The 25,476-nt window shown below is 40.9% G+C and overlaps 1 protein-coding gene across 4 annotated transcripts in view; it reads left to right on the top strand.

Annotated features, from left to right (window-relative positions):
* furina (furin (paired basic amino acid cleaving enzyme) a) overlaps positions 1-25,216 on the top strand; it is an 82,606-nt gene extending 57,390 nt beyond the window's left edge. For all 4 annotated transcript variants that reach the window (XM_084932634.1, XM_084932655.1, XM_084932642.1 and 1 more), the window contains exons 7-16: positions 1,384-1,472; positions 6,690-6,862; positions 8,137-8,349; positions 10,296-10,396; positions 11,520-11,623; positions 11,793-11,910; positions 17,318-17,497; positions 17,591-17,715; positions 19,004-19,126; positions 20,073-25,216. In XM_084932634.1, the coding sequence (XP_084788760.1) occupies positions 1,384-1,472; positions 6,690-6,862; positions 8,137-8,349; positions 10,296-10,396; positions 11,520-11,623; positions 11,793-11,910; positions 17,318-17,497; positions 17,591-17,715; positions 19,004-19,126; positions 20,073-20,680 (1,834 nt within the window). In that variant the 3' untranslated portion in view covers positions 20,681-25,216. The remainder of the gene's footprint in view (positions 1-1,383; positions 1,473-6,689; positions 6,863-8,136; positions 8,350-10,295; positions 10,397-11,519; positions 11,624-11,792; positions 11,911-17,317; positions 17,498-17,590; positions 17,716-19,003; positions 19,127-20,072) is intronic.
* Positions 25,217-25,476: the final 260 nt, after the last annotated feature.

The raw sequence follows: 25,476 nt of genomic DNA, 5'->3' as shown, positions 1-25,476 counted from the left end.
AATTTAATATTTTCTGTAAATTCTGTGAATCTCGGGTAGGTGAAGTGTTTCCAGCTGCGCGTCATATATCTGGAGTCCAGTGTTTTAACCGATGCATGAAACTATACATTTTTTAGACCTAGGTTGTAACGGCCGCCGTTTTCTTTGAGTATTTATTACATGGCGTGCTGCGGGGAAAGCCTGTTCTAACGTTTGAGTCTAAGGTTTTCAATACTCTGCACACTTTTTCACGTGATTCAGTTTATTTTGAAAATTCTCAACAGGAACTTGAGCTCTATTGTGAAAGGTTTATGTGGAAAATAAACAAGCGGACATGCGACGGTGTTACCGTCGTTGTTGCTAACGACAACCCATAAAAACAGGCGCTTGTCCGTCTGTAGTGTGGTTATATTAAATATAAGAGGAAGAGAGAACTTTAAGAAATTAATATAGCCACTACAGCGACCATCAAAACGATGAAAAAATATTGCCGTAAACAGTTTATTTTGCGACACCACGAAATAAACGATAGCGTAAAATGAAACGATAGACGTTTTTATATCGTCATCCGATATATATTGTTATATCGAACAGTCCTAGTCTACCCTCAGACTAAATGTCCATGTTCTGACATCAGATGCAGCCCATTTTTATCAGGGAAGGCTGTTCACTGCTGATAGGGTGTTTTGATTATTTGGTTTGTGGTTTGGCAGGTTACCCAGAGGGCCTCAATGAAAGCCTGCTGGCCTAGATAGTTCCTTCAGTAGTGAAGGTCCACTGTATCTGTTGTTTCCTGATGGATCCAGCATTCCTGTCTAGGAATGGCTGCAATCCAATGGGGATTGCGCCATGGTTTAGAGGGCATTAAGAGTGCATGTCCATCTGGCAGGCGATGGGAATGCACTTGACTGGAATATGTTCCCAAGCCCTTCTGTATCTGCTTTTTGTATCTCTGCCTGCAGCTTTATCTTGCTAGAGAAGTTCAAACTTGATGAAATAGGTGTTTTGATAACAGCAGATGTGATTCTCAGTTTCTTGCCACTAGTGTCATATGGCCATTTATTTTTTCTTTCACTTGACCGTTTCAGGCTTTAGGCTTCCTAAGGTTTACTTTTTCTACAAGGACATGGTAATGCACAGTGGTTTTCAGTCATAAACATTTTTTTCTTTAATGGTTGAATTCAGATTGTTTAAACAATCAAGGCCAAAGAGTGTGGGTGTGTTTTGTCTCGGTCTGCAGCTTAACCACAATGAAAGATGAAGTTGAGTATTTCACAAGTAACTTTTTGTTAGACAAGTGCACAACCTGCCGTGTGTGTGTTTATATATACAGCAAAATGCTGTCATTAGGCAAGTAACATTAGGATAGGCAGTTTGTCTGACGTTCTCATTCTTTCTTTTAAGGCATGGGACCCGATGCGCAGGAGAAGTGGCGGCAGTTGCCAGCAATGGGATCTGTGGTGTTGGTGTGGCTTACAACGCAAAGATCGGAGGTATGGTGTGGATGATTGATTCAATCTCACAGAGGCAAAACTCAGTTTCATCTCAGGTTTTATTTTTTTCTTCCTTTTTTCCCCTTTGACTGCCAGAATGAGGTGAAATACTTGTTCTGCTGTGCCTGTGTTATTTTCAGCCCATTTCCTGGGCACAGCATGCCACTGAATCTCTTTGAACATCACCACAGTTGTTATGTGGCTTGCCAGTGTGCTGTAAGTGTAATGGTTTTGCATGGAGTAGCAGTGCTGAAATGCACTGAAATGACACAATCATATAGCTTTTATTGAATCTCCATTAGCCATAACAGTTTGTATACACACTACACATAAATAAAAATGGCTTTTATACTTCACTTCAGGTGTTTTCTCCAGGCAAACTGTTCTATCCCCGAACCCATAAAATTATTAGTTAAATTATCTCTTTAACATTTTGTGACAGTCCTTAGCCAAGGTCAGTGCCCTGCCTTACATTTTTAAGATTTGTATTGGCCCATTAGTCCAGCTCTCCACATAGATGCTTGAAATTAAGCTTTTTTTTGGTGTAATTTTGCTGACAGACATCAGCGCAATAAATTGCAAACTCTGAATATTTACAGGCACCTTGTTGTGCTGATGGTGTCTCAGAAGAAATGAAGGGAGTCCTCAAGGTTTTAACTAATTCAGCATAAATGTGAATCTGCAATCTTTAGTTGGTCAAAGGCAAATCCTGCTTTAGGTTTTTTGTCTTCTGTTTTTTTAAGCCAAGTCCCAGACAGCCAGAAGTCAGATTGCTGTTCTACACGTTTGGCAGGGTCTCGTTGGCACCCTGCTGTAATTTCAGCTCCTGCTGTTTTCAAGTGATGCAACCACAAATTGACTGTGTCACTCTAGCCAAAGAAATGCCATCACCTCGTGTCTGTGTCCATCACTGTGCACATGCAGGCTGTTGCTGGCTTTCATCTTCACTCGTTGTCTTTTTTAATTTAAATAAGCAAGTCCAATGAAATAAATCCCAAATGCAAATTTGTACTTCATTGTTTCTGGTTTGCCTCGTTGTTCTTTGTTTTACAGATACATTTTCCATTTTCATCTACAAGGCAAACTACTAATGCAAAATTTATGTGGCAGATTGACCCAAAACAAATCGGTTGATAGAAAATGAATACAACCATTTTCTTAAAGTATTTCTCTTATTTCTTTTTATGAAATAAAACAAACCAATTTCCTGGTTGCAGCTTCTCAAAGATTCTTTTCTCACTTTTTCTCACAAGATAAATATTTCCATCACTTAAAAAGTCATATTTTTATTATTTTAAACTGTTTTAGATGTTTGATTGGTTAATTAACCTATTAATGAGTTTCCTAATAATGAAAACCCTTGTCTCGGTGCTAATGCCTGTGATCATCTTGTTCTCGTGTTTTTTTTTCTTAAATGCTTATTTTGCACTCCTAATGGGTTTCCTTGTTAATAAACAGTTTCAGTGAGCTAGCAGTTAAAGTGTCAAGGTGCAACTCCACACAGATGAATAATCATATGCTGGTGTTTGGCCTTAGGGGTCGGAGTGTGCTGTGTACCACTGTTAGTTTTATCTTTAAATGATGAAGATGCGGAGCAGCAGTCAGAGCCTGCTCATTTATGAGAATATACAAAAGCGGAGAGCGTGGCAAAATATTTTGAAATATTAATTTGTTTGTTCTAAAAAGGATTTTGCACCCCGATGGGTTGTTTTGCTTCTGCCTAGAGGGAGAGAGCAGTTTTATCGTTTCTCTTCCCATCCTTCAAAAGAAACTTCAGTAGCTTTTTGACATTATAACAAATATCAGATTTGATTTGTACATCTTGCATATCAATTATTTCATCTTTAAAAAAAAAAAAAGAAAAGTGTAATTAAATTTTTTTTCTCACATGCTAAAATTCCAGCTGTGGAGCTATTGCCAGTACATGTGCACATGTGTGCTGTGTTGATGATGATGATGATGATGATGATGATGATGATGATTGCTCAATGCCTGTTTTAGTGCAGAAGACATATTGTTTTGTCAGTGTTGTGGTGGTCTAATGACTCCAGGATGCAACCTAATGATGTTTAGTCCTTTTTAAGGACTGTACATGCTGTAGGAGCTTTTTTATCTAAGTGCACGCTCTAGCTCACTATGTCTCTGCTTATCTCAATATCCTTCTGCCTACTTCCAGCTGTGATAAAGTTTGATTACTGTGTTCTTTATCTATACTTAAGGCTCTTTTCGATCGGTAAAGTCCAACCAAAACCACCATTCACAAATGACTAAAGGAAAAACAACAAAAAAGAATAACAATTTTTTTTCTTATTACAGGGTACAGACATTTTCCAAAAATTTGCCTGACATAATACAACACAGTAACATGAGTCCAGATTGTGCAGATTCTTCAATAGCTCTAAAGAAATGGAAGGAAATGTGTTCGTCAAACATCAGAAACAAGCGAGGGAAACCCATTTATTGTTCATGCTGTCATTATTCCAGTAGCATAAGCTGGTAGGTAGCGGTGCAGCAGTGCAAAGTTGTTTTGTTTTTGTCGTCTTTTCTTTTTTTCCCTGCACAAGATCACCTGCCATCTTATCACCTGCAGAACTGAACCCCATTGTTTAGCCAGAATCCTCTCCTGTGAGGTACTTTTATGGTTGTTCTTAAATTAGATTGATTGACTGGCTTCAGTATTCTTAAGATTAACTGGGGTAAAGAAACAAATAACCCTCACAATTAACTAGAAAAGTCCCAGTTCTAACAAAAGTAGAAGCTGATACAGTAGCTTAGACCAAAATCTAACATTAGGAGGGTCACCACCTCACACTCTTTAAATCTTCTCTGAAATGTTTCACTTCTTTGGGTTTATGGTAAATAGACTCAGACAATTACACTTTGATAGATGCATCTGGGGCTCAGTATCATGTTCTAAGATACTTTGACATGCATACTAGAGCAGGATGGGATTGAACCACCAACATTCTGACCCTCTTGGGCCACAGCCGCTGCAGGATGAGCTCATCGTTCCTTCAGGCTGGTCAGCATATGGCATATAGAGGTGTCGGTTTGTTCACAGTTCACAAGAATTGAAACTCCTCCAACAGCGTTGGCCAGAATTTAATCAAAGCTGCACACAATTATCACCTAATGGGTCGTCACCTTTTTTATTTATTTTTTTTAACCTGTTTCTCTGTGGTGGATGGTGAGACGGATGAGCTAATAATTCACTGCCGCTTTTTGTTTCCTCCAACGTGTGGCACCTGGACATTACAATCAGTTGTTTTATTTGTTCGTTTATTTTTTAAACACTTTAAAAAGATTATTGACAGAAATCCAAATAATTAATAAGATTCAGAGGCTGGAATGTGGAATCTGCTCTAGAACTGTATTGAACCTGTAGTATGGCTCTTAGCCTCTCTATTTTGGGGAAATTGTGATTCAGGATTTTGGACAGCTAGAGGAAATGCTTGAATCTCCTCGTCGACCTACACATTCCTCTCACAAAAATGTATGCTGCCATGGAAACGCTAGTAGCAGTGACCGTTTGGAGCTTTTGGAGAACTTCAAAGAGCAGCTGCTTTGTTACTTATAGCCATATATAACAACATGAAGTAACCTGACCTGTAATCGGAGCAGCAAATTAGTTTGTTATTAAAGTGCCTTGGATTCCCCCACCCCTGTCACTTTTCTTGTGGAAGAACACTAGTTTCATTGCGAGACAAGCGTCTGAAAAAAATAATTGGATTGGACAAACACCTACTCTATATAGCCATCCTGCATTATATTCTTGCTATCATTTGCCTTATAAAGAAGCTTTAGTTTAACGGATGCCATTAGCCACTGTTAGGTGTTGAAATAAGAGCAACTTTGATCAAATTTACGCTCTCACAGCTGCACTAATTTCATGTAGACACAGAAGAAGAAGACAAATTGTTTCCTTTCATCTTTTTATCTGAGTTTTTAGTCACAGGAGTCTGCTTCACACATGAGGAGGTAGTTCACCCACAGACCAGCTCAAACACCAAAGAAAATCAATAGAGATAGTGTTTGATTTACGTGATGGGCTCCGTAATCACAGCAGGTAGACATAAAACTAACGGCAGCATGCTGCACACCACTGCAGGAGCTTTACAAATACACATGAACGCTGCATCGAAAACTCATGTGTAAATATGCAAATTAGACACTACAGCGGTAGTGTTTTGTGCCTACACCTTGCTGAGTACATTGTCATTTCATGCTGCGACACTATGGCAAAGAGCTACAGACGACAGTAACAGGTTTCTGCAAGATTGGCGTCAACATCAGCACTTTGCATTGTTCAGTTTTATTGAAAAACTGCACTAATTTAGCATTGCATTCATTCATATGTATGTATATATGTATGTAAAATACACATTTTATTGCATATATTTTTCTTGCTTGTCATGACCGCAGGGTAGTTTGAGTGCTTATCGTTGGATTCAAGGTGAACCAAAACTAAGCTGTACACTGTACAGGTAAAAAAAAAAAAAACTCAAAACAACAACCAAAAATAAAAACACCAAAAACATCACAGTTAACAGACACAAAATTAAAAACTAGTCATTAAAAAAATTCTACTAAAATATTTATAACACATGTGTGTGAGACAGATTCCCAATTCTGCTTTAGTTTTTGGTATTTGATTGTAATGAAAATAAGTCTGTCTAAATCTCCATATGGGCGACCAAATCTCTGTTTTTTTTTTTTAAAATCACTTTAGCTTTGAGATAATTTTTCTACTCCGCAGATGTAGTTGTGATCTTATGATGGCTTAAGTGTTACACCCTCTACAAAATGCCTTGTTTAGATGAGTTGGTGAAATATTGATCAGCCGTCTTGTGATAAAACATACATCCTCTTTATTGCATGAGGTTGTAATCATCGATAACCTTGCACCTGCCCATTACCAGCCATTTCATTTTATACAAATTCACTCTTCCAGATGCAGCTTCGTACCTTATGCGGATGATTCTGGATCTGTAAAGGCTAAATGACACGCACATTTTCAGTTAACCTAAGCATGTCAGTAAATTCTCTGGCTCCTGGAGCAATTCTCATTTTCTGGGGTGACACGCAGTGAAACTGAATTAGCATCTTTGACTTACAGTATCGTAAGAATTATGGTGTAAAAGTAGTAATAAATCCATTTCTGTTTTGCCATGCCGTCTTTGACGTAGTTGACATTTGCATTTGTGAATGTACATGCAGGTGTGCGAATGCTGGACGGTGAGGTGACTGACATGGTGGAGGCACAGTCTCTCAGTCTGAATCCCCAGCACATTGACGTCTACAGTGCCAGTTGGGGTCCGGAGGACGATGGCAAAACTGTCGACGGACCGGCCAAACTCGCCAAAGAAGCTTTTATGCGTGGAGTTACAGAGGTGTGTGTTTGTGTGATGCAGAAATTATTTACTGCCTGTGTGTCGCTTCCTTTCAGCAGTCAGTAATTGAACTGTTCAAGCATGAGAGGACACAAGCGGGAAGAATAAAGCATTTTTTGACCCTGACAATTATGAATAGAAAGGAATGTCCTCTGAAAGCCACCCAGGAAGAAAACTCCTAGAAAATGAAAAGCGGCAGCACTGGCAGAAATCAAATGTTTGTTTGTGTGTTTATGTCCCCCCCCCTCCCTTTTTTGCTAGTTGAAGGGTACTTATTAAACTCTGAGTACGTCTTTTATCTTTGCATCTTTTTTAGATAATCAGGTTGTGCTTTCTTTAAGTGTGAATTCATTGCTTATTTCCCACCTTCCCAAGGTTGTTTTTAAGAATTCCAATTAAATTCCATTAAGTTAGCGGAGCTTTAAATTGCTTAATGACAAACATTTATAATCAAAAGCTTCCAAACACATGCTTATCTATATGCACATACACGTAGAGGGTTTGTAGAAAAGTAATTTCAGAAACTTTTCTGCCAACATCTAACGACCCGATCTGAATACTAAGCGACCATGCATACCGTCATGTCATCAGCCCTGTTGTTGACTTGTTTTAATGCATGTGACACACTGGGTGTGTGTCAGATATGTGAAATGAACAAGTTAACAGATTAGTAAGTATACAGATCACACCCCGACCTCTCACATCTGCTCGCCATGAATAAACACATCCATCCCGCTAACACAGACTCTTGTTATGGAGCAGTAGGATTCAAAGCATGTGCCATAAAGCTTGATTGGAACCACTGACACTGACTACTAAGATAATTGCCACAGTGACAGCACTGTCAGATGGTGGTGTGGGTGGTGCATGGCTGGAATTGATCAATGCAGAGAGAGAGAGACAGTGCCACTCAATACAATAAAGCCGCTCTTAGATGAAAATTATTGCACTTCAAAGGCTGAGAGGTTGGATGATTTATTACAATGAGCTGTTGTCGTATACTGCCTTTCCATATTGAATTGCTGTCATGCGATATTTGGCTCTTTGTAATTTAGTGAGTGACCACCCAGGCCTGTACGTTGGGTTTTAATGGGACTCTTTTTGAAGCGAGCTCTGTAGTGAACTTGCCCCACTATAATTGGGCTTCCTATTAAAGATTGAATGAGATTTTGTTCTTCTGTGGATATTGTTAGTCTTTGGCACACATGGATGAAAGGACATGTGGTTGTCTTTTATTTTCCTGTTTGTTTAAATCTATGTTGTGTGTTCTCCAGGGACGCGGTGGTTTAGGCTCCATCTTTGTGTGGGCTTCTGGTAATGGAGGACGGGAGAAAGACAGCTGCAATTGTGACGGCTACACCAACAGCATCTACACGCTGTCCATCAGCAGCTCCACACAGAACGGCAATGTCCCCTGGTACAGCGAGGCTTGCTCTTCCACCCTTGCCACCACCTACAGCTCGGGAAATCTAAACGAGAAGCAGATAGTGAGTTGACTCTTTCCAGATTTTGCCGCCTGCTACAAAGGTTGCACAAAAAGTACTAACACACACTCCAAAAATACAGCTCACTACCACCTAAAACATCTGGAACAGTTTAAAATCTGAGAAGCAGGAAGCCTGGAGAACTTAATAAATTGATCATTTTAATGGTTGGAGATAAATTTTAATCTCATTGCGATTAATTCTGAACACAGTACATTAAGCTTTTTCAGCATTTTCATTCTGTACCCTCCATGTGTGAATCACAGCTAGCTTCTTCATTCTTTGCTGCTTTTGTTTCCACTTCTTCACCATTCATTCAGTTTTAGGCCATTAAAATTATTATGAATTGTGACTGGCTGAAACTCCATCTGGCAATCTGTTGCTGCTTAACACTCTAGTCACAAATGCTGTTTCCCTCTTTGTCTCTCACACGTGTGCACACACACACAGTTTCTTTCTCTTGCATGCACCCTAGCTGACAGACCAACTGGACGGGCAGATTATGACATCTCCGTGATGTGTGGCTGGTTCCTTAATGCTTCAGTGATGCACTCATTTAATAGTGCTGTCATTCATGAAGCCAGGAATAAAGAGCCAGAGTAGGTGGGAAGAGAGATCTGGATCTCTGAGGTTATACAGGAATATCTTCACTTGTGTGTTTTTCTTTAAATCACATGTATTCCATCTGTCGCTTTCAAATTAAAGTGAGTTATATGTGAACCTAAGGCTCCTGAATGCATAATGACCATTAAAGTCATTCTTGCAGTGCATTTATTATTCCCTCCATCCATCCATCCATCCATCCATTCACTTCCGCTTATCCTTTTCAGGGTCGCGGGGGGCGCTGGAGCCTATCCCAGCTGTCATAGGGCGAGAGGCGGGGTACACCCTGGACAGGTCGCCAGTCTGTCGCAGGGCCAACACACAGGGACAGACAACCATTCGCACTCACATTCATTCACACATTCACACCTAGTGGCAATTTGGATTATCCAATTAACCTATCCCCACAAGCTGCATGTCTTTGGACGGTGGGAGGAAGCCGGAGTACCCGGAGGGAACCCACGCAAACACGGGGAGAACATTGCAAACTCCACACAGAAAGACCCCGGCCTGATGGTGGAATTGAACTCAGGACCTTCTGGTGGCAGTGCTAACCACCGTGCCACCGTGCTGCCTTTATTATTCCCTCAGTCTGTTAAAAGATCAGTTTCTGTATGCTCTGCACTGGTCAGCAGTTTGTGATCCAAGCTGCTTTTGTATCAGCTTCATTCAGTAGCACTGATTGATTTCACCTCCAGAATTATACAATGGGTGACTTGGGGTCTTATCACCAGGCAGTGTTTTGTAACCTTTATCTTCCAGCAGATTTTTTTTTTCCTGAGGACAAATACACCACAATTCTTTGTATTCATGTAGCTGCAGAAAATTCTCACCTGGGAGCTGCCCAGTACAACTACAGCAGAGTGCTGGGGGTCATTGAAATGATCTCTGCTAGAGCAGTCCAGTAAAAACAAGACTTGTTCAAAAGAAGCAAAACATAAGCTTATATGGTTTCTCTGGTTTTATTTTTCTGCTCTACCCATTAGATGATTTCTCTCTCCCTAGCAAATACATGAGATAATAAGTGAAGAAGTGATGGAGGATAAAGGTTTTTACTCATTCGAGGGAAGCAAATTCCAATTTATCGGGTTACAAGAGAGTGAAATATCTTGTGAATTTAAAAATACAGCTGAGATTTGAATACCTTCATTGTCAAGTGATGAGCTACGTAGAATTACATGATAAAAATAGACACTGAGGATGGAGCACAGTTAGAAAATTGCATTAGCTGTTTTCCTTCTAGCAGCGCCAAGTGAAATACGAGTTTATGAGAACAAAATGGAAACGTGAGGAAAAAGGAGGAGGAATGCTGTGATACTTAAATTCACTGTGTTCATCTTGCTTAGGTGACTACAGATCTCAAATCAAAATGCACGGACTCTCACACAGGCACCTCTGCCTCTGCTCCTCTGGCTGCTGGGATCATCGCTCTTGCCCTTGAGGCCAAGTAAGTGCTTATCGCCATCATTTTTCTGAGTCCGACTAGTCCTTGCTATTCTTTTCAGCTGTACAGCCTTATTCTAGCGTTTAATATCTGCTGGCTTTTGTTTTTGGGGAGGGGAAAAAATGGCACCACAAATGGCACACGCTCGTTAGAGATTGCAACAGTTTCTTTCCAAACTCAGATATTGAAGTTTTCAGAATGCCAGAGTAGTTTGTAGAAATGCTCCACTGTTATCTCTTTCTAATGTTTCCCAACAGCAAACTCAATTTTTAAAAAAAACAACAAAACCGCCTGCAATTTTTCCAAAAAGTAAAATATTTATTGCCTTTTTTGCGTGTGTGTTGCACGAATTTTTCCAGGCCAAGTTTTTAAACGTTTTTTTTTTTTTTAAATTCTTCTATTAAATTAAGCTTTTACTGCTGGTGCTGAATGTTTATGCATTAGTTCTGCGTGATTATCTCATTTTATGAATTACTTTTTAACCCCTCTGCCACAGATTTCAACTGTGCACTTACAAACAACACCATTTGGATGTGAGCGCTAATCATTCTTATCTAGTCACGCAGCACTAATGGAGAGACAAACACGGACGTCAGAAGAGCGCCGAAAACGAGTAATTAGTCTTGTGGCAAAACAGAGTGAGGTGATGGAAAAAGACTGCAATTAGGAATGAATTTGATGACAAAGTGAGTCAGCAAAGTTATTATCTAAAAAGCCTCATCTTCTCCAAATCCACAATAAGACTAAAAAGCCTGTACGCATTTAATCACAACAGAGAGGCCAGTTGTGACTTCATGTAAGCCCTTTTTGCGTTTGGTAAATACCAACTTGCTTGCCTGCATAAAGATTAATGATGCTTTGGAAAATGTCTCGCAAAGGGCAGAAGAGGACTTGAAATACGTGTCGACTTAAGATTTTATGCAAGCCAAGAAAGAATGTGACTGCTAAATCGCTGTATTCTGAATTCAATCACCTGTCCATCAGCAGCTTAAGACTATAGGATGATGTAGTTTCAGTGGCTCAACTTGAATTTTAAGCCAAACTTACCATATGTGTCGCGGTTTGTGTGCTGTCTGTCTCTTTCTGTGTGTGTGTCTGCGTGTGCTTGCACATACACGTGTTCCAGTAAAAACCTGACCTGGAGGGACATGCAACATCTGGTTGTACGAACTTCTCAACCTGCCCACCTGCTCACCAATGACTGGAGAACCAATGGAGTCGGGCGCAAAGGTACAGCAGCTCCTTTCAAGTTTTCATCAACCCTCTGCAGTTTGCAGATGCCTGCCAGGCTCATTATTAGTGTGCATCACATAAACCAGATTTAACTGGACAGAGGTTGAAATGCACACCAGCTGGGAGAGCCAGGATGCCGGCTAACGTTTCCTCTTGCTTTCTACAGTCAGCCACTCGTACGGATATGGTCTACTTGATGCCGGTGGTATTGTGTCCATGGCAAAAACATGGACCAATGTGGGACCACAACGAAAATGCGTCATCACCATGGTCAGCGAGCCAAGGTTAGTACACCGGAGGCTCATTAATACCGCAGCTCGGTTTATCTCAGCACCCTGATCACAAGAAACTGTTAAGGTGACGCAAAGAGGGGCAACACACTGCAACAGACACACAAACACGTGTACATAAACACAACAGAAATTATAGATATGTTTGCATTTAAGAACACAATTTCAGGAGATTCTCACAGTACAAACAAATAGAATACACTGAGCACAAGCAGCCTGTGTGAGTTTGCTTAGGTTTTAATTAATATTGAGTCTCAGACACGTCACAAAACAATGAAAAACTGCAGTGTGTCCCAGCTCGGTTCACGTGTCTCCTGGAATCATGTAGTCTGGGATACTTGCAGCACGTTCTTGAATTCGCTTATGTTGTATCTTCAGCACCGTGGTTTTTGATTGAATTGTGTTTTCTTAATTTGGTTGTTTTGTTTATTCGCATGTGTTTTCGTGAGACGCAATGTGTTGGTCTCCCATGGCCACTGTAGTCTGCACACGTTACAGCTGTCAATTTTCTAAAAACAACTTATTTGTTTAAATTGCTTTGACTAAAACCCACGCAGCCTAGTTATTAAACTAAGTCATATGTGTCTCTGGAGGAAATTATCTCATTGGATTAGAGCAAATTGATGCTTCAGTGTTTTTGAAGCTTGACCCATATTATGGACCAAAAAAACCCCAGCCCCAGTTATACTAATTACTAAATATTCTAATTATTTGTAATCATCTATGCAATTATGAACACTATTTTAATAGATAAAGTTTGAAGAGGTAAATGTTAAAAGCAGAGGAAAAAGAGGGGTAGAGCAATAACAGCAGTGAATGCTACATTAAAAGAGAATGCGCCAAATATCCATCAAAGACAGCTTGTTTATTTCTAGCCGCTTTGTTCTTTGACTTCAAACATTCGTTAAATACTATGATAAGAAGCCTACATTTTTCAGAAATGGTAAGTTAAAAGAGTAATGAAAACAGAAATCAACATTAAATTGGTAACTCATTACAAAACAAAGGTTTTGGAGATGCTTGTGACTTGAGACTGAGCTGTCAAGCTTTGGCGCAGCAACACATCGTGTCTTCATCATGTTGGCTTTGGGCGCCTGTTGAAATGCCTGTCATTTTGTGTGCGCGAGACTCAAACTTGAGACAAAACACTTAAAAGAAAGATAATAGTTTGTCAATTCATGTGTACCTCTCGCTGTTGAGACTATATATTTCTTCCTAGCCATTTTATTCCTCCTCTTGCTGGTGTCTCAGTCTAAATCCAGTCAGACATCGCCTCTTCATTATGCGCTGCCTGTCACTTCCCTTGCTGGCTTTGAGGTTCCTCTCTTTTACTGGAGCTATGAGACGCTCAGAGCAAATGGTTTGAGCGTCTGGGAACAGCAGTCAAGGCAGGTTATTCAATTTACATTTTAGGTGTTTAGCTGACGTATTTATCAAGACTGTCTTGTAATAAGTGAGCAGGCAGGGTTTCAGTATCTTTCTCACTGTCAGTTACTTTCACTCATTACCTCTGACAGAGTCATGACCGCATGCTTACTGAGCCCATATTATGCTCATTTACCGGCTCATAATTTTATTTTGTGTTCTGCTAGCATACTTTTACATGCTTTTATATTCAGTAACACATCAGTTTCCTGACACGGTGTATATTACACCAGAATACACTCAACAGACGCTCCATTTGAACCCTTTATCACCCGAGTATCAAACAGGCCGCTTGGACAGATTTTGTAATTTTGGCTGTAAAATTACAAAATAATTCTCATCTTTCAGAACCCATTTGAATTTTCTCTGTAACCCAAAATGGTTGTGGAGTTACAGTAATGTGAGGCACACATAGTTAAATCTGGGTGAGGCTGATTTTTCTGTCTGTGCAGACAGCTGTCCCGTGTGATTGCCTTGTGCTATCATGATGCAGTGAATATCTCTGTGTCTTTGTCTGAAACTGTTTGAATTTTGTCTACCGTCTAAACTGTAACGGTGTCACAGTCATTTAAAGAGGGCTTGTAAAAATGGGTCTGTGGGTTTTTTGTTTTAATTTTTTTTTAAAAAGGCCCCAATCTAACTAAGCTTAAATTGCTCTGATTGGTCAACTGGGTGAACAAATGGGACTGAGTGGTTATATCCATTAACTCCTGTCCTGTGAGTTTGTTATTTTAGGATTATAGCTAGGAAGTATAAACAAGAGTTTAGCTGTATGAATTCGAACTGTAAGTAGACCTGGCTCAAGGAGAGACTCCTGCATGGGGCGATCGTGGCTCAAGAGTTGGGCGTTCGTCTTGTAATCGGAAGGTTGCCGGTTCGAGCCCCGGCTCCGACAGTCTCAGTCGTTGTGTCCTTGGGCAAGACACTTCACCCATTGCCTACTGGTGGTGGTCAGAGGGCCCGGTGGCGCCAGTGTCCGGCAGCCTTGCCTCTGTCAGTGTGCCCCAGGGCGGCTGTGGCTACACTGTAGCTTGCCATCACCAGTGTGTGAATGGGTGGATGATTGTGTAGTGTTTACTTAGGACCAAGTAAAGCGCTATACAAATACAGACCATTTACCATTAGACAAAACATGATGTTTTAACATTTTTAGGAATAACCTGAGTTACTAGTTCACATGTGTACTGTTAGGGAAACACTGGCTTTAAAAAAGCCAGCATGGTGAATATGATACCATGAAAACACAGTAACTCGCACCTCGTCCTTGTTTCAAATCGGTTCAATTTCTGATTGGCCATTTAAACATTTCAGCATAGTTCATCAAGGCAAAGTTATAGCTCTGCAGTGCTCAAACACATTTTTGAGGACTTTTCTATCAAAATAACACTCCTCTGCCTTGTCCTGAGCTCCATAGATACCACGACTGAGATATTTTAGAGTTGGAGTTACTTAAAAGACTTGACTGATGTAGATTCCTGAAGAAAAACCAGCCAGTGGTTCAGAAGCAATGTTTTCTCTTTGGGAGGGCTGTGTAACTATGCAGACCTTTTACATGCACAAAAAAGCTGGAACACATTTATATTATTAAGTCCAACAATACTGCACAATTATTATATTTAAAGACCAAAGTGAATTATTATAACCATAATTACAGTAACATTAGGCCATTTACTTTTGTAGCCGTGAGATGGGGAATTAGGCTTTGAGTGACACGAGCAGACAGAAAAGCTCCTGTATGCCTGACTGAATGAGGCAGGCTTTGTTGCAAATGTGTGTCAATGTACTGTAAGAACACTGAATGTGATCAATGTGTGCCCATTTCCTTCACACCAAAGTTGATGCAAATTACTACCAGGTCTGCAAAATCTTTTGCAAACAAAAACTGTATGGCATCAGTTAAAAGCTCTCGCATAGTTTTTAAAAAGTGATTTATGATTTGGAAACATCCCTTTTTGTTTTTCCTAGATTTTGCCAAAGGCATGGGAATGCTTCAAGTTTGGCTTACACATGTGGTGTTTGTTCAAAAGCTTTATGCACAACGAATTGAAATGAACACATCTGTGCTGGAGGGATAGTTTTGATTATGCACAACATGTTGATTGGTTGACTTTTAGGTCTTTTTGCGTAACCCACTTTACGCACTTAAAAAGACAGCCAATTAAATTGTAAACAAAATGTTTCCAAAGGTGGTTTAATGCTACAGACAGACTTGGGATAAGTGGTTGAAAACATGGCGTGGCCAAATAATTGCAACCATGTGCAATAAATGTGCAGTCTCAATGCCTTTAGGATTGTTGCTTAGATCACGTCTTTGACCACTCAGTCAGTTGCCACCTGTAAAGCAATCTTGATGCATCAAAACGATGATAAAACTGCAATAAGATTGTGTCGGTCTTCTATCAGTTAGCAGTTGAATGGAGACGAACTGGAACTTGCATGCAGTCTGTTTGTGATTTGCTGTGATAAATTAGTGAGATTGCAAATCTGCTTTTGTCTGCATAGACAGAAATTCATATTAACTACTTGCATTCAGAGTCCAGCCATAACCTTAGGCTTAAAATAGAAACAACCGTACTGTTCATAGCAATATACCCAGAATACAAGCAGCTGACGACCAGATGAGTTGAGTTCCCTGTTCTAAGGAGAGCGCTCTAGGATGAGTTGTGCTCATTGGTGCACATTGAGTCAGATTCATTGACTGACTGTGATGAATTTAATTTGCATTTATAAATTACACTGCAAATATTTGCAGACCTTTGCCAGCCTGTCTGAAAGTGATTGCAGTTGGTCCGAACTATACTATACGCAGGCTGGGCAACCAGCAATCTGTCTCTATGGCTTCCCCATATTTTGATTTTTTTTTTTTCCCTAATCACAAGAACAATATTATCCTATTTTTACTTTAGTGTGGCTGAGCTATATAAGGAGAGGAAAAGAAAAATGACCCGAAATCAGCTGGCATGTTGAAGGAAAAACCAACGTGCAAAAAAGTAAGGATTTATGTAACAGTTATTATGACAAATTGGAATCAGACAACATATGAAGTAAGAACAACCTGATTTTTATTTTACTAGCTCTTGATAAAAAGGGAAAGGGAGAGTAAGGTGTAGCTTCTCATTTACTTGTTGAGCTTTCACACTAAATGGCAGATTGATGGTTAGGTTTGCAGCTTTTTATTCTTCTTCTTTTTTCTTTTTTTTTTTAATTATTTATTTTTGTCTGAGTGTGCTTGTAAAAGCAGATTCAGTGTTTCCAGTACTGCCACAAATTTAGCTGCTTCCAGACCCTAAATCACAGTCGCTTGTGCTGCAGCAGTCAACTGCCAATGATAAATCAACCTCAACAGCTCTCGGTATAAATTTCCATTTCTCTAAGATTTTCTGTCCCCACCTCGAGAAACCATGAAATACGTTTTGCAAGCATGCTTAAATGCTGCGTGGCTGTCAATTTGCATTATAATATTATCATGGGCAGTCACTATATGACTCATTGGCATCTGAATAGTGCAGAAAATTAACCTTTTACATGACTTTTCCCATGTGAGGCTGCTTTAAAGGTCAAAGGTGTTTACTGTATGCTGCCCTTTCAGTGCATCCTGAAAAATGTGACTCATCCTAAACCTGAAGGGACTCCGTCTGGATGCAGTTTAATGATCATCTTGTCTATAATTTGGGCACATCTGTGCCACTAAAACCCTGCACCTTCCTCCTCCTCTGAACTGTTGTGGATGCGTATAATCTCCTAAGCGGATTTTGGAGTGGGGGGAGGAAAAAAGAGGTGTGTTTACTTCCACAGAGGATAGGGGTGCTACAGGTCGAGACACTAATCCTGTTCAAGGCTTGAAACGAATCACCTTTTGTTGGCTTTCAGTGTCCAAGAGCAAAATGTGGTACACTTAGTAATAAGCCACTAATAATTCCACTGACACACAATCCGTAAGTAATGTCCATCACTGACTTAATCTGTCGGTTAACAGGAACATTGGCAGCCATTTATATATTAACAAGAGTGTGGACGGCTGCATGGGGACAGACAGTCATGTGACCTCATTAGAGCACGTCCAGGCCCGGCTCACTCTGTCCTACAACCGGAGGGGAAACCTGGCAATCCACCTCATTAGTCCTGCTGGCACACGCTCCACACTGCTCCACCCCAGGTAAAAAATGCACAACTACACAAACATGGTGATCTACAGTGCGTGCTGGTAATCACAAAATACTTCCTTACACTCCCGCTTGTTTTCCTGCAGGCCTCATGACTACTCATCAGAGGGGTTTAATGACTGGGCTTTCATGACCACCCACTCTTGGGATGAGGACCCTACTGGGGCGTGGATGCTTGAAATTGAGAATGTGGCGGGTGCCAGTGACTATGGTAAAGCAGTTTTGTTATTACATAAAGATAATATACACCAGTTACCCACATCGTTTCAACCACCTGGTAAATAATAGCTCTCCTTGTGCCATCCAACTGCTCAGACTCATCGGGGCATGGACAGGGCACTTCTGGGGCCTTCCTGTTGTGTCTGGCTTCACAGTGACGGTCCTGTAGGTTGCAGTTTAGTCCCATCATGAACTGATTTTATTCCTTCTAAATTTTAAAATTGCTTAATTAAAACTGAGGTCCAAGATTGTTGGAAGCCAGGTCAACACCTTGTGCTCTTTGACATTTTCCAAGCTCTTCCTGGGCTTTTAAATTTTATCAGTAGGGCACATTGTCGTCCTCCCCCTCACATGCTGTTGGGGATGGTGCTCTAAAGGTTGGGTAAACTTGGTATGCAGCAATCATGGGTGTGTGATATGTGCCAAAGTAACATCCAGCAGAACATTATATTGTATTACGATAATTGCTTCTCCTGGTTTAAATGTTGCGACTGATCATTGTGCAATGATTGATCGCTTCCAGGCTTTATCTAATTTAGTATCAGTTTATCTTCCCTCTTTATCTGGAAAATGCTGATCGAATATCCTCAGAGTCCACATTGAATGTTTTCAACAGTCTTAAACCTAAGCGAGGTCACCACTAGGTCACCAGAATGACCCTGAATGACATTACTTGAGTGTTATTTAATGTAACTTTTAATCTGTTGGGCCTGCAGTTCAGCTCAAGGGTTGAAGGGTCAGTGCCAAGAGATTAGAGATCAAGTGGCTTCTGTGTCCAAAGTGTTGTTGCTATTTTTATACTAGTTGACTGTATGGCTGTGCAGACTTTTTTCCTTATTGCAGGAAGGATGACAAATTCTTCAGTGTTTATGGTTGGCCGTGGATCATCACACAAAGCAGGTCCACCCACGGCACCATATTCAGCCAAAATACTTTAGAAAAAAAGATCTAGATTCAAGTCTCACGCCTCCCTCCTCAGTAAGGAGTGATTTACTAAAGTGGAACCTCTCATGAGCCCCCACACTTCAGTGATTTTTGAGAGATGTGCTCTTTACAACTTGTTAGGCACAGAGTGAAATCATGCTGTCTTTAAATTTGCAGCCCATATCAAGGAGTCATTTTCTGTCACTTTATGCAGAAAATCCAAGAGTCTAATAGGAGATGAGGATACATTTACAAAAACCACCCAAGGGAGTGCTGGAGCCTTGCTGGGCTTGACAGGCCTACTTTTTTCACCCCCCCACAGTTAATTTTAGTTTTTCATCTGTCTCTCCACCCAGGCACTCTGACCCAGTTCATCCTGGTGCTGTATGGCACCGGCTCAACAACTTCCAGCTCCTCTGAAAAGTCTCAGCCTGGCAATGACAGCTGCAAGACGTTGGATCTGAGGCAGATATGCATTGGTAAGACTGTTGTCTCTGCTTTGCTCCTCACAGGTCCTTTCAGCCACAGTAGAGGAGAAGTGTAGTGGTATGTTAAGGTGTTACACTTGAAGTAGCCCGTTCATGACATATGATCTCGGCTGCATCCATTTGCCTTTTGTCTGTATTTCTATGCAAACTTGTCCATGCACAACTCCATTGTGTAGCCTTATTATTTGCATAAAATTTAATATAAGAGCTGGTTTCTGCTCAGACTTACGTTTACTCCACGTCTCTTTTTAATAATCTCATTTAAAATAAAAGTAATCCTTCTGCTGTGTTCTGCCGAGTCCAACTAGTGCTATAGGCAAGGTCTAAACATGCCACTGAGCACCAAGGCAGTGTGAAGTACATGTTTCCTGAAACAGTGCCAGTCTGACCCCTACAGGCTTTCAGTGGTACTTGCATGCTTATAAACAGGGTGAGTGCGATGTAGTTATCATGTATGCGATTATCATGTGTTGTCATATCCATGTGTCATATGGCACTGGGTGTGCTATGTCTCAGGGCTCAAAACTATAATTCTGTTTTTGAACAAGCTGACAAGATGCAGCAGGAAGCGAAAATTTCCTCCTTCTGTTGGGTCTCCTGTTTTCAGCTCTATTACCCTCACCGCTGTCTGTTAATTGTCACTACAGGCGATGGTCTGCATCTGAACTTGGTGCCTATGGAAATGTGTCTTGTTTAAGCGTGCTGCACTCAGCATAGACATGTAAAGATTTAGTAAGTGAAAGCAGCTCTAGTAAAAGTAAAAGTGTAAGAGCAAAACAAAAAATTACCTTGAAACAGAGAGGGCAGGCACAGCCTTGTTAAATGTGCTCTCTGTGCTTTCACAGGGCACAAATCCTGGTTCTGTTTTTTGGTTGTGTGACTCATATGAAGAGCTGAAAGGTGCAGAGGTTCATTTCTATTTCTCTATGTGTTACAGAGTGCAATGCAGGCTACTACCTCTTTCAGCAGGGCTGTGTGAAAGAATGTCCAGCAGGCTTCTCGGTGGGCTCCCAGCCTCTCAACTACACAGTGGGAAACTTTATGGAACCAGCTTCCGTCCCAGCCTGCCTGCCCTGCCCACAGCCCTGCCTGACCTGCAGCAGCCTCAGCCCTCGGTCCTGTCTGTCCTGCCCCCCGCACAGCTCCCTGGATCCCAACTCTGGCACCTGCCTGCATCTTAACCAGTACATGCGCGAGTCCCCTGATAGCTTCATGGTAGGGCCAGGTAACCAGAGATCGCAGCTAGAGTCAGGCTCCCGGCTCCCCATAACCATTGCTGTGCTCAGCTGCATGGCCATCATCGCCACCTTCGCTGGCATCTTCCTGATGCTGCAGCTGCGCTCCGGCGCACTCATCAAGTTGCCCTCTCTGGAGGCTGGCGGTGGTCTCGGGGGCACCTTCAGTCTCGGCGGAAATAGGGTGGTGTCGTACCGTGGCATCCCAACAGTGTGGGGGGAGGAAGGGGTAAATACAGACTCGGAAAACGAAGAGTTTGACGTCCAAAATGAGAGGACTGCCTTTATCAAAACACAAAGTGCTCTTTAATGCCTCCTCCACGTCCCTCCCTCTCTCCTGCTTTTAAAATCCTCACACCACCATTTGTCTGATAATTCAGGGCTGTGGTGACTGTCTCCTCTCACAGTCTTTTTCTGGTTTAATCTCCAGTTCATTTTCTTTTTCTGTCCTATCGGATTCTCATCTGAGTTCTGTTTCGGGATCTGGTCGCTCCGCTGTGCTGTGGGAGACCTGATGTGAAGCTGTTGTCTCTCAGAGCTCGGGATGGCCTGAGCTTTGCTCTGTTCACACTTGGGCGCTTTTCTATTAAACTGGCTCTCTCCCTCCCCTTGCCCTCAATCACTAACAGTGTCTGTCTGTGCAGAGTCCATTTTCCCCTCCAGCTCCTTTTTGTTACAGTAAACAAATGATTATTATTTGCTTTCTTCCTCTTTTTTTCTCCTCCCACTGTCGTTTAGTCTCAGTGCAGTAGCCAGATGAGATTGCGTGTATGTGTGTGTCTGTGCATGTATGCGTGTGCATCTCTAAATCATTGTGTGAATGTGAGCGTGTAAATCTAATGAACAGTGAACAGTGCAGAGAAGCTTAAGCGGGTCCTGTCATATTTAGTGCTTTAACTAAAACGTGATGGCCAAAAATTGTATTATGAACCATGAAATCCAATTTGAAAATATTTATTCTCTCTGAAGTGTCATTTAATGACCTCGCTGTCTATAATCTGTTGACAAATACAATGCTCTCTAGTTATTTACATTTTTAAAGTGCATTTTCAAGATCAAACAAATCTAAAGCGTAGCAGTTGATGAGAAAATATCCAGACTTCAATGGTTTATAATCCATCAGCAGTCAGACGTACAAAGCAGACCTTTCAGGATATGCCATCTCTGCAGTGTCTCTCTCTATGACAGGACAATTGCAGTATCTACTGAAGATACAATTCTTATTTCATGCAGTCACTTTTAAGCCAGTACAGTTATTGTTCCTGTTATGTGAAAAGGTTTCTCCCAGCTCTGAAAGAACAAACTGTGAGTCATTCAGCGAGCAAAGCCTCCTTCAGCCTTTTGGGATTCCAGCTGAACTTATTCCTGTTTTGGAAGCTATAAATTCTCCTGTGCTCGTAACCTCCCCCAACCATCACATGGAAGGGTATCAAAACAAAAAAGGAAATTATAAGAAAACAAAACACACACACACACTTGCAGGCTATTCAATCAACCCTGAGGCATAATCCCTGCCAGGGATATTTAATTTCTGTGTCTGAAGTGCTTACATCCTGGGGCTGTGGGAGAAGATGCAGGGCTGCTTAGAGAACCCAAAACAATGTGTGACTTGAGCGCAAAAGCTTCTCAAAGCAGCTGGAAGGTGTTGACTGACTTGTGACTGATTTCTCGACAGAGCTGTAACAATATACCGGCTCTCCTCTCATCACATCAGCACTACAAACACACCGCATATCTGAACGAGTGAAAGTTGCTTTGCGTGTGGGAGAGTGCGAGTGAGTGTTAGTTTATTGCATATGAGGTTCAGGAATGTTTATCTGCCCTCTGAAGTGAAGATTTCCTCCCTCCATCCTTCCAGTCTCTGCTTTCTTCTTCAAATTTCAGATATTGTTTAAAAATCCTGCAGCGAGACTCCACATCTCATCAGCATCTCGGCACTTACCCTCCAGTCTGCATCTAATCTGAATTTCAGATGATGTCTTTAGTGTACTTGCCAATTAATTATATTCTGAATAATACTGTAGCAAACTATTTATTCTGAGAGATTTTATTCATTCCTTTAGGGAAAATTGCTTTAAGGTTTTTTTCTTCTTCTTCCTCCTCCTCCTCCTCCTCCTCCTCCTTCTTCCCTCCCTCCCTGGCTGGTCATCATCTGAAATTTGCATCTCATTATTTAATCCAGTGTAGCCATTTTGATTCCAGTGATCTTTTTTTGTTATGTTGACATTATGATTTTCAAAATCAGTGGAGCTTGCTGAGAGAGGTTGTCATGGTGATGACATGCATTGGCGACTGCAGCTGCTCGTCCTTTTATCTACCTCTCATATCATTCAGCAAGGTTTCGTACGCCGTTTTGAGGAGCTGATAAATGATCATAGAGGTCAGATTATATGTAGGTTAGATATGAAATCGCTTCTGGGAAATGGTAATTTAATTTTTTTTTTTTTTTAAGGACTGTAGGTTTGTATGTCACATTTATGTTTTAGAGGAGAAACAAACAATTGCAATTCAGAAACTGTAAAGCTGCTGTGTAAATTTTACTCCCCTGGAACTCCTATCTGTCCTAAAAATTTATTGCCTTTAGGATCAGCATTCATGTGCAGACACACCTGGGTGTTAAAGCCTCTTACTCAGAGGCTGGGTAGGACAATTGCTCTTACATCTTGTTGGCCAGCATTTAAGTGCTAAATCAACCTGAGATTGCTGGGGGTGTTTGTTTTCTTCATCTTTACCCAGGCATCTCCTCCTGGGGTTTCAGACCTTATTTTATTCTTTTTAAGTTTCTGTCACTGACAATCAATTCCTTTGTTTGTTTGTTTTCTTTTGGGGTGGGAGGGGGGCAAGGTGCAGAAGCACACAAACAAATGGATTCTAACTTTTAATTTAACCGCCTCACTAGAAAGGCCTCCACAGAAAATGTTATTCACTGTATGCAGATCATTTAAATTGCAGATTTAGAAATCAAGTCTTATTTGGAAAAAAGAAATTCTCCAAAGGCAAAAGAATAAAGATTTTGATTACCTATACCTGCCAAAAATCCTCTTGAAAAGAATGGAGGAAGATTGGTATGCATGCTTTCAAACACAGCGCTCAGCCAGGAAGCGTAATTCATCTCGAATGGCTGGTGCAGGTGTAACACATTTGGCTTACTGTGGCCGCTTCTGGATCAGAAGCCAAACTGAAAATGAGGATTTGGAGAAAATGCCCCCAAAAGGAACAAAGCTAATGTGGCAGGCTTGTTCTGCAGGGGTCTGTGGGTTGTACATTAGTGCCTACTGCCATTTAGGCTTTGATTAGTTCCACTTTGAGGAGGGTGCTAATTTAAAAATGTAATAACTCCAGCTTCAGACTTGAGCCACCAAATCTTATTGACTTCCCAGCATGCTGCGAAGTGTGTAAACAACAGATAATGGGCTAATGCAGAAACAAAATTGCTTCCATAAACCGTTTTTCTTAAACTCTGGATGCATCTTTTGAAGAAGTATAACATGGGATTCAACCAATGCGTTCCAATTACTGTGGGCTAATTGATTCCTGGTCTAGTCAAGATTATGCACTGTGCATTTTCCTTTGGACTTTTATTGCTTCCAGGAAGAGTGGTTTTGTTTTTTGTTTTTTCTTCTTAAAAATCCAACACTGCGGGGTGTTCAGACAGGTTTCTGTGGCCCCTCAAGTGCGCACACGAAATGATTTATTCATCTTGGCTAATGTTGTATTCACTGCAGCTTGAAAACTTAAAAATAATAAAAAAGTAAAAATAAAAAATACTTTAATCAGATGATCTCAGAGCGCTGTGCAATCGGGTGTTAAACTTGGGAAATCCTTGAATGCAGGCAGAATTAAGTAGCTTCTGCTTCCGAAGCGCCGGAGCTGCAGAAAACCATCAGCAGCCAGCTGATTCTTTTAACGGTGAGAATACGATAAAAAAAAAAAAAACACACACTAAAATAAGACGAGTGCCAGAAAGCAGCTCGTAGCTAAAAAGCCCTACCACTTTACTGGCAGCGCCAACGTGTGGAGCTCTTAAATGTAGAAGGAAAAAAAGCACTGCATGTCGCAAAACATCTGCCCTGGTTATAAAGACAAGACTCCCTCATTGCTGCCATGAAGGCTCGTCTTTACATCGCTGATTTAAGTCGTGTGGAGCTCGACGTTGCTCCCGTCCTGCTTTAGGATGTAGTCTAACGTGAGATTAATATGAAGTCGGATGAAGTTAACAGGAGCAATATCTTTGGCATAACCAAAGACAATCATTTTAATGCTGTCTGTTTAGTATGAATATGTGTTGCTTTCAGGTTGTCACAGTCCATCGACCCTTCGCTTGTGTTCAGAGTGTTTTTATTGAAACCATTCAGTCACCTCTGCCTTTTTTTTTTCTTTTTGTTGTCGTTTTTGACGATCTGCGACGACACCTTGTATGTTCAGCAGCTGCGGAGGGAGGAGGTAGAATGTATCCCATCGCCATTAACTTAAGGGCTGAATCAGACCTGAGTGCGTCCGTGTGTGCACACGCGTGTTAAAGTAGAAAGGAAACACTTTGTGATGGAGGAGCGGTCAGTGGAGCAGCCTCAGTCGACTCCGTTGACCTCCTCCCGCCTCTTCGTGAGGTTCCTGACCTGTGGCTGCACACAGTACCTTACAGATACGTGTGACCTATGGTAATGTACAAGAATGAATATCCTACATGGGACATAACTCTAAAATAAGGCCTATTTTTGTACTATATGAAAGGTGCAGTGTAATTTTCTTGTAATTTAAGGATTTTTTTTGCTCTTGTTTTCTCCTTTTTATTTAATTGATGTCAATTATAGATTCTACTAAAAATAAAGATCTATGCAAATTTGAATGTGTTTTTTCTTTTACTTAAATGGTTCTTAAATGATTGAAACTTGATGCTGTTGTTGGTTAATGAATGCGAGAAGCACAGAGATGGTAGACAGTTTAACTGTACATAAAATAGTTTAAAGAAAATATCCTACATTAAAGTATTTTTAAATGCAAGTACTGAAGTATGAGCATTACATGTGGTTAAATGTCGGGGGTAAAAGCATCCTGCAGAAACGTTTATGCTATTTTAGCATCATGGGTTTATTAGATTGATAATAA

The sequence above is a fragment of the Perissodus microlepis genome, chromosome 1, assembly GCF_051167445.1.
Source record: "Perissodus microlepis isolate ML-2025 ecotype Zambia chromosome 1, ASM5116744v1, whole genome shotgun sequence".
Lineage (NCBI taxonomy): Eukaryota > Metazoa > Chordata > Actinopteri > Cichliformes > Cichlidae > Perissodus > Perissodus microlepis.
The sequence above is the reverse complement of the archived record's forward strand: the minus strand, read 5'-3'. Positions and strand labels throughout refer to the sequence as shown.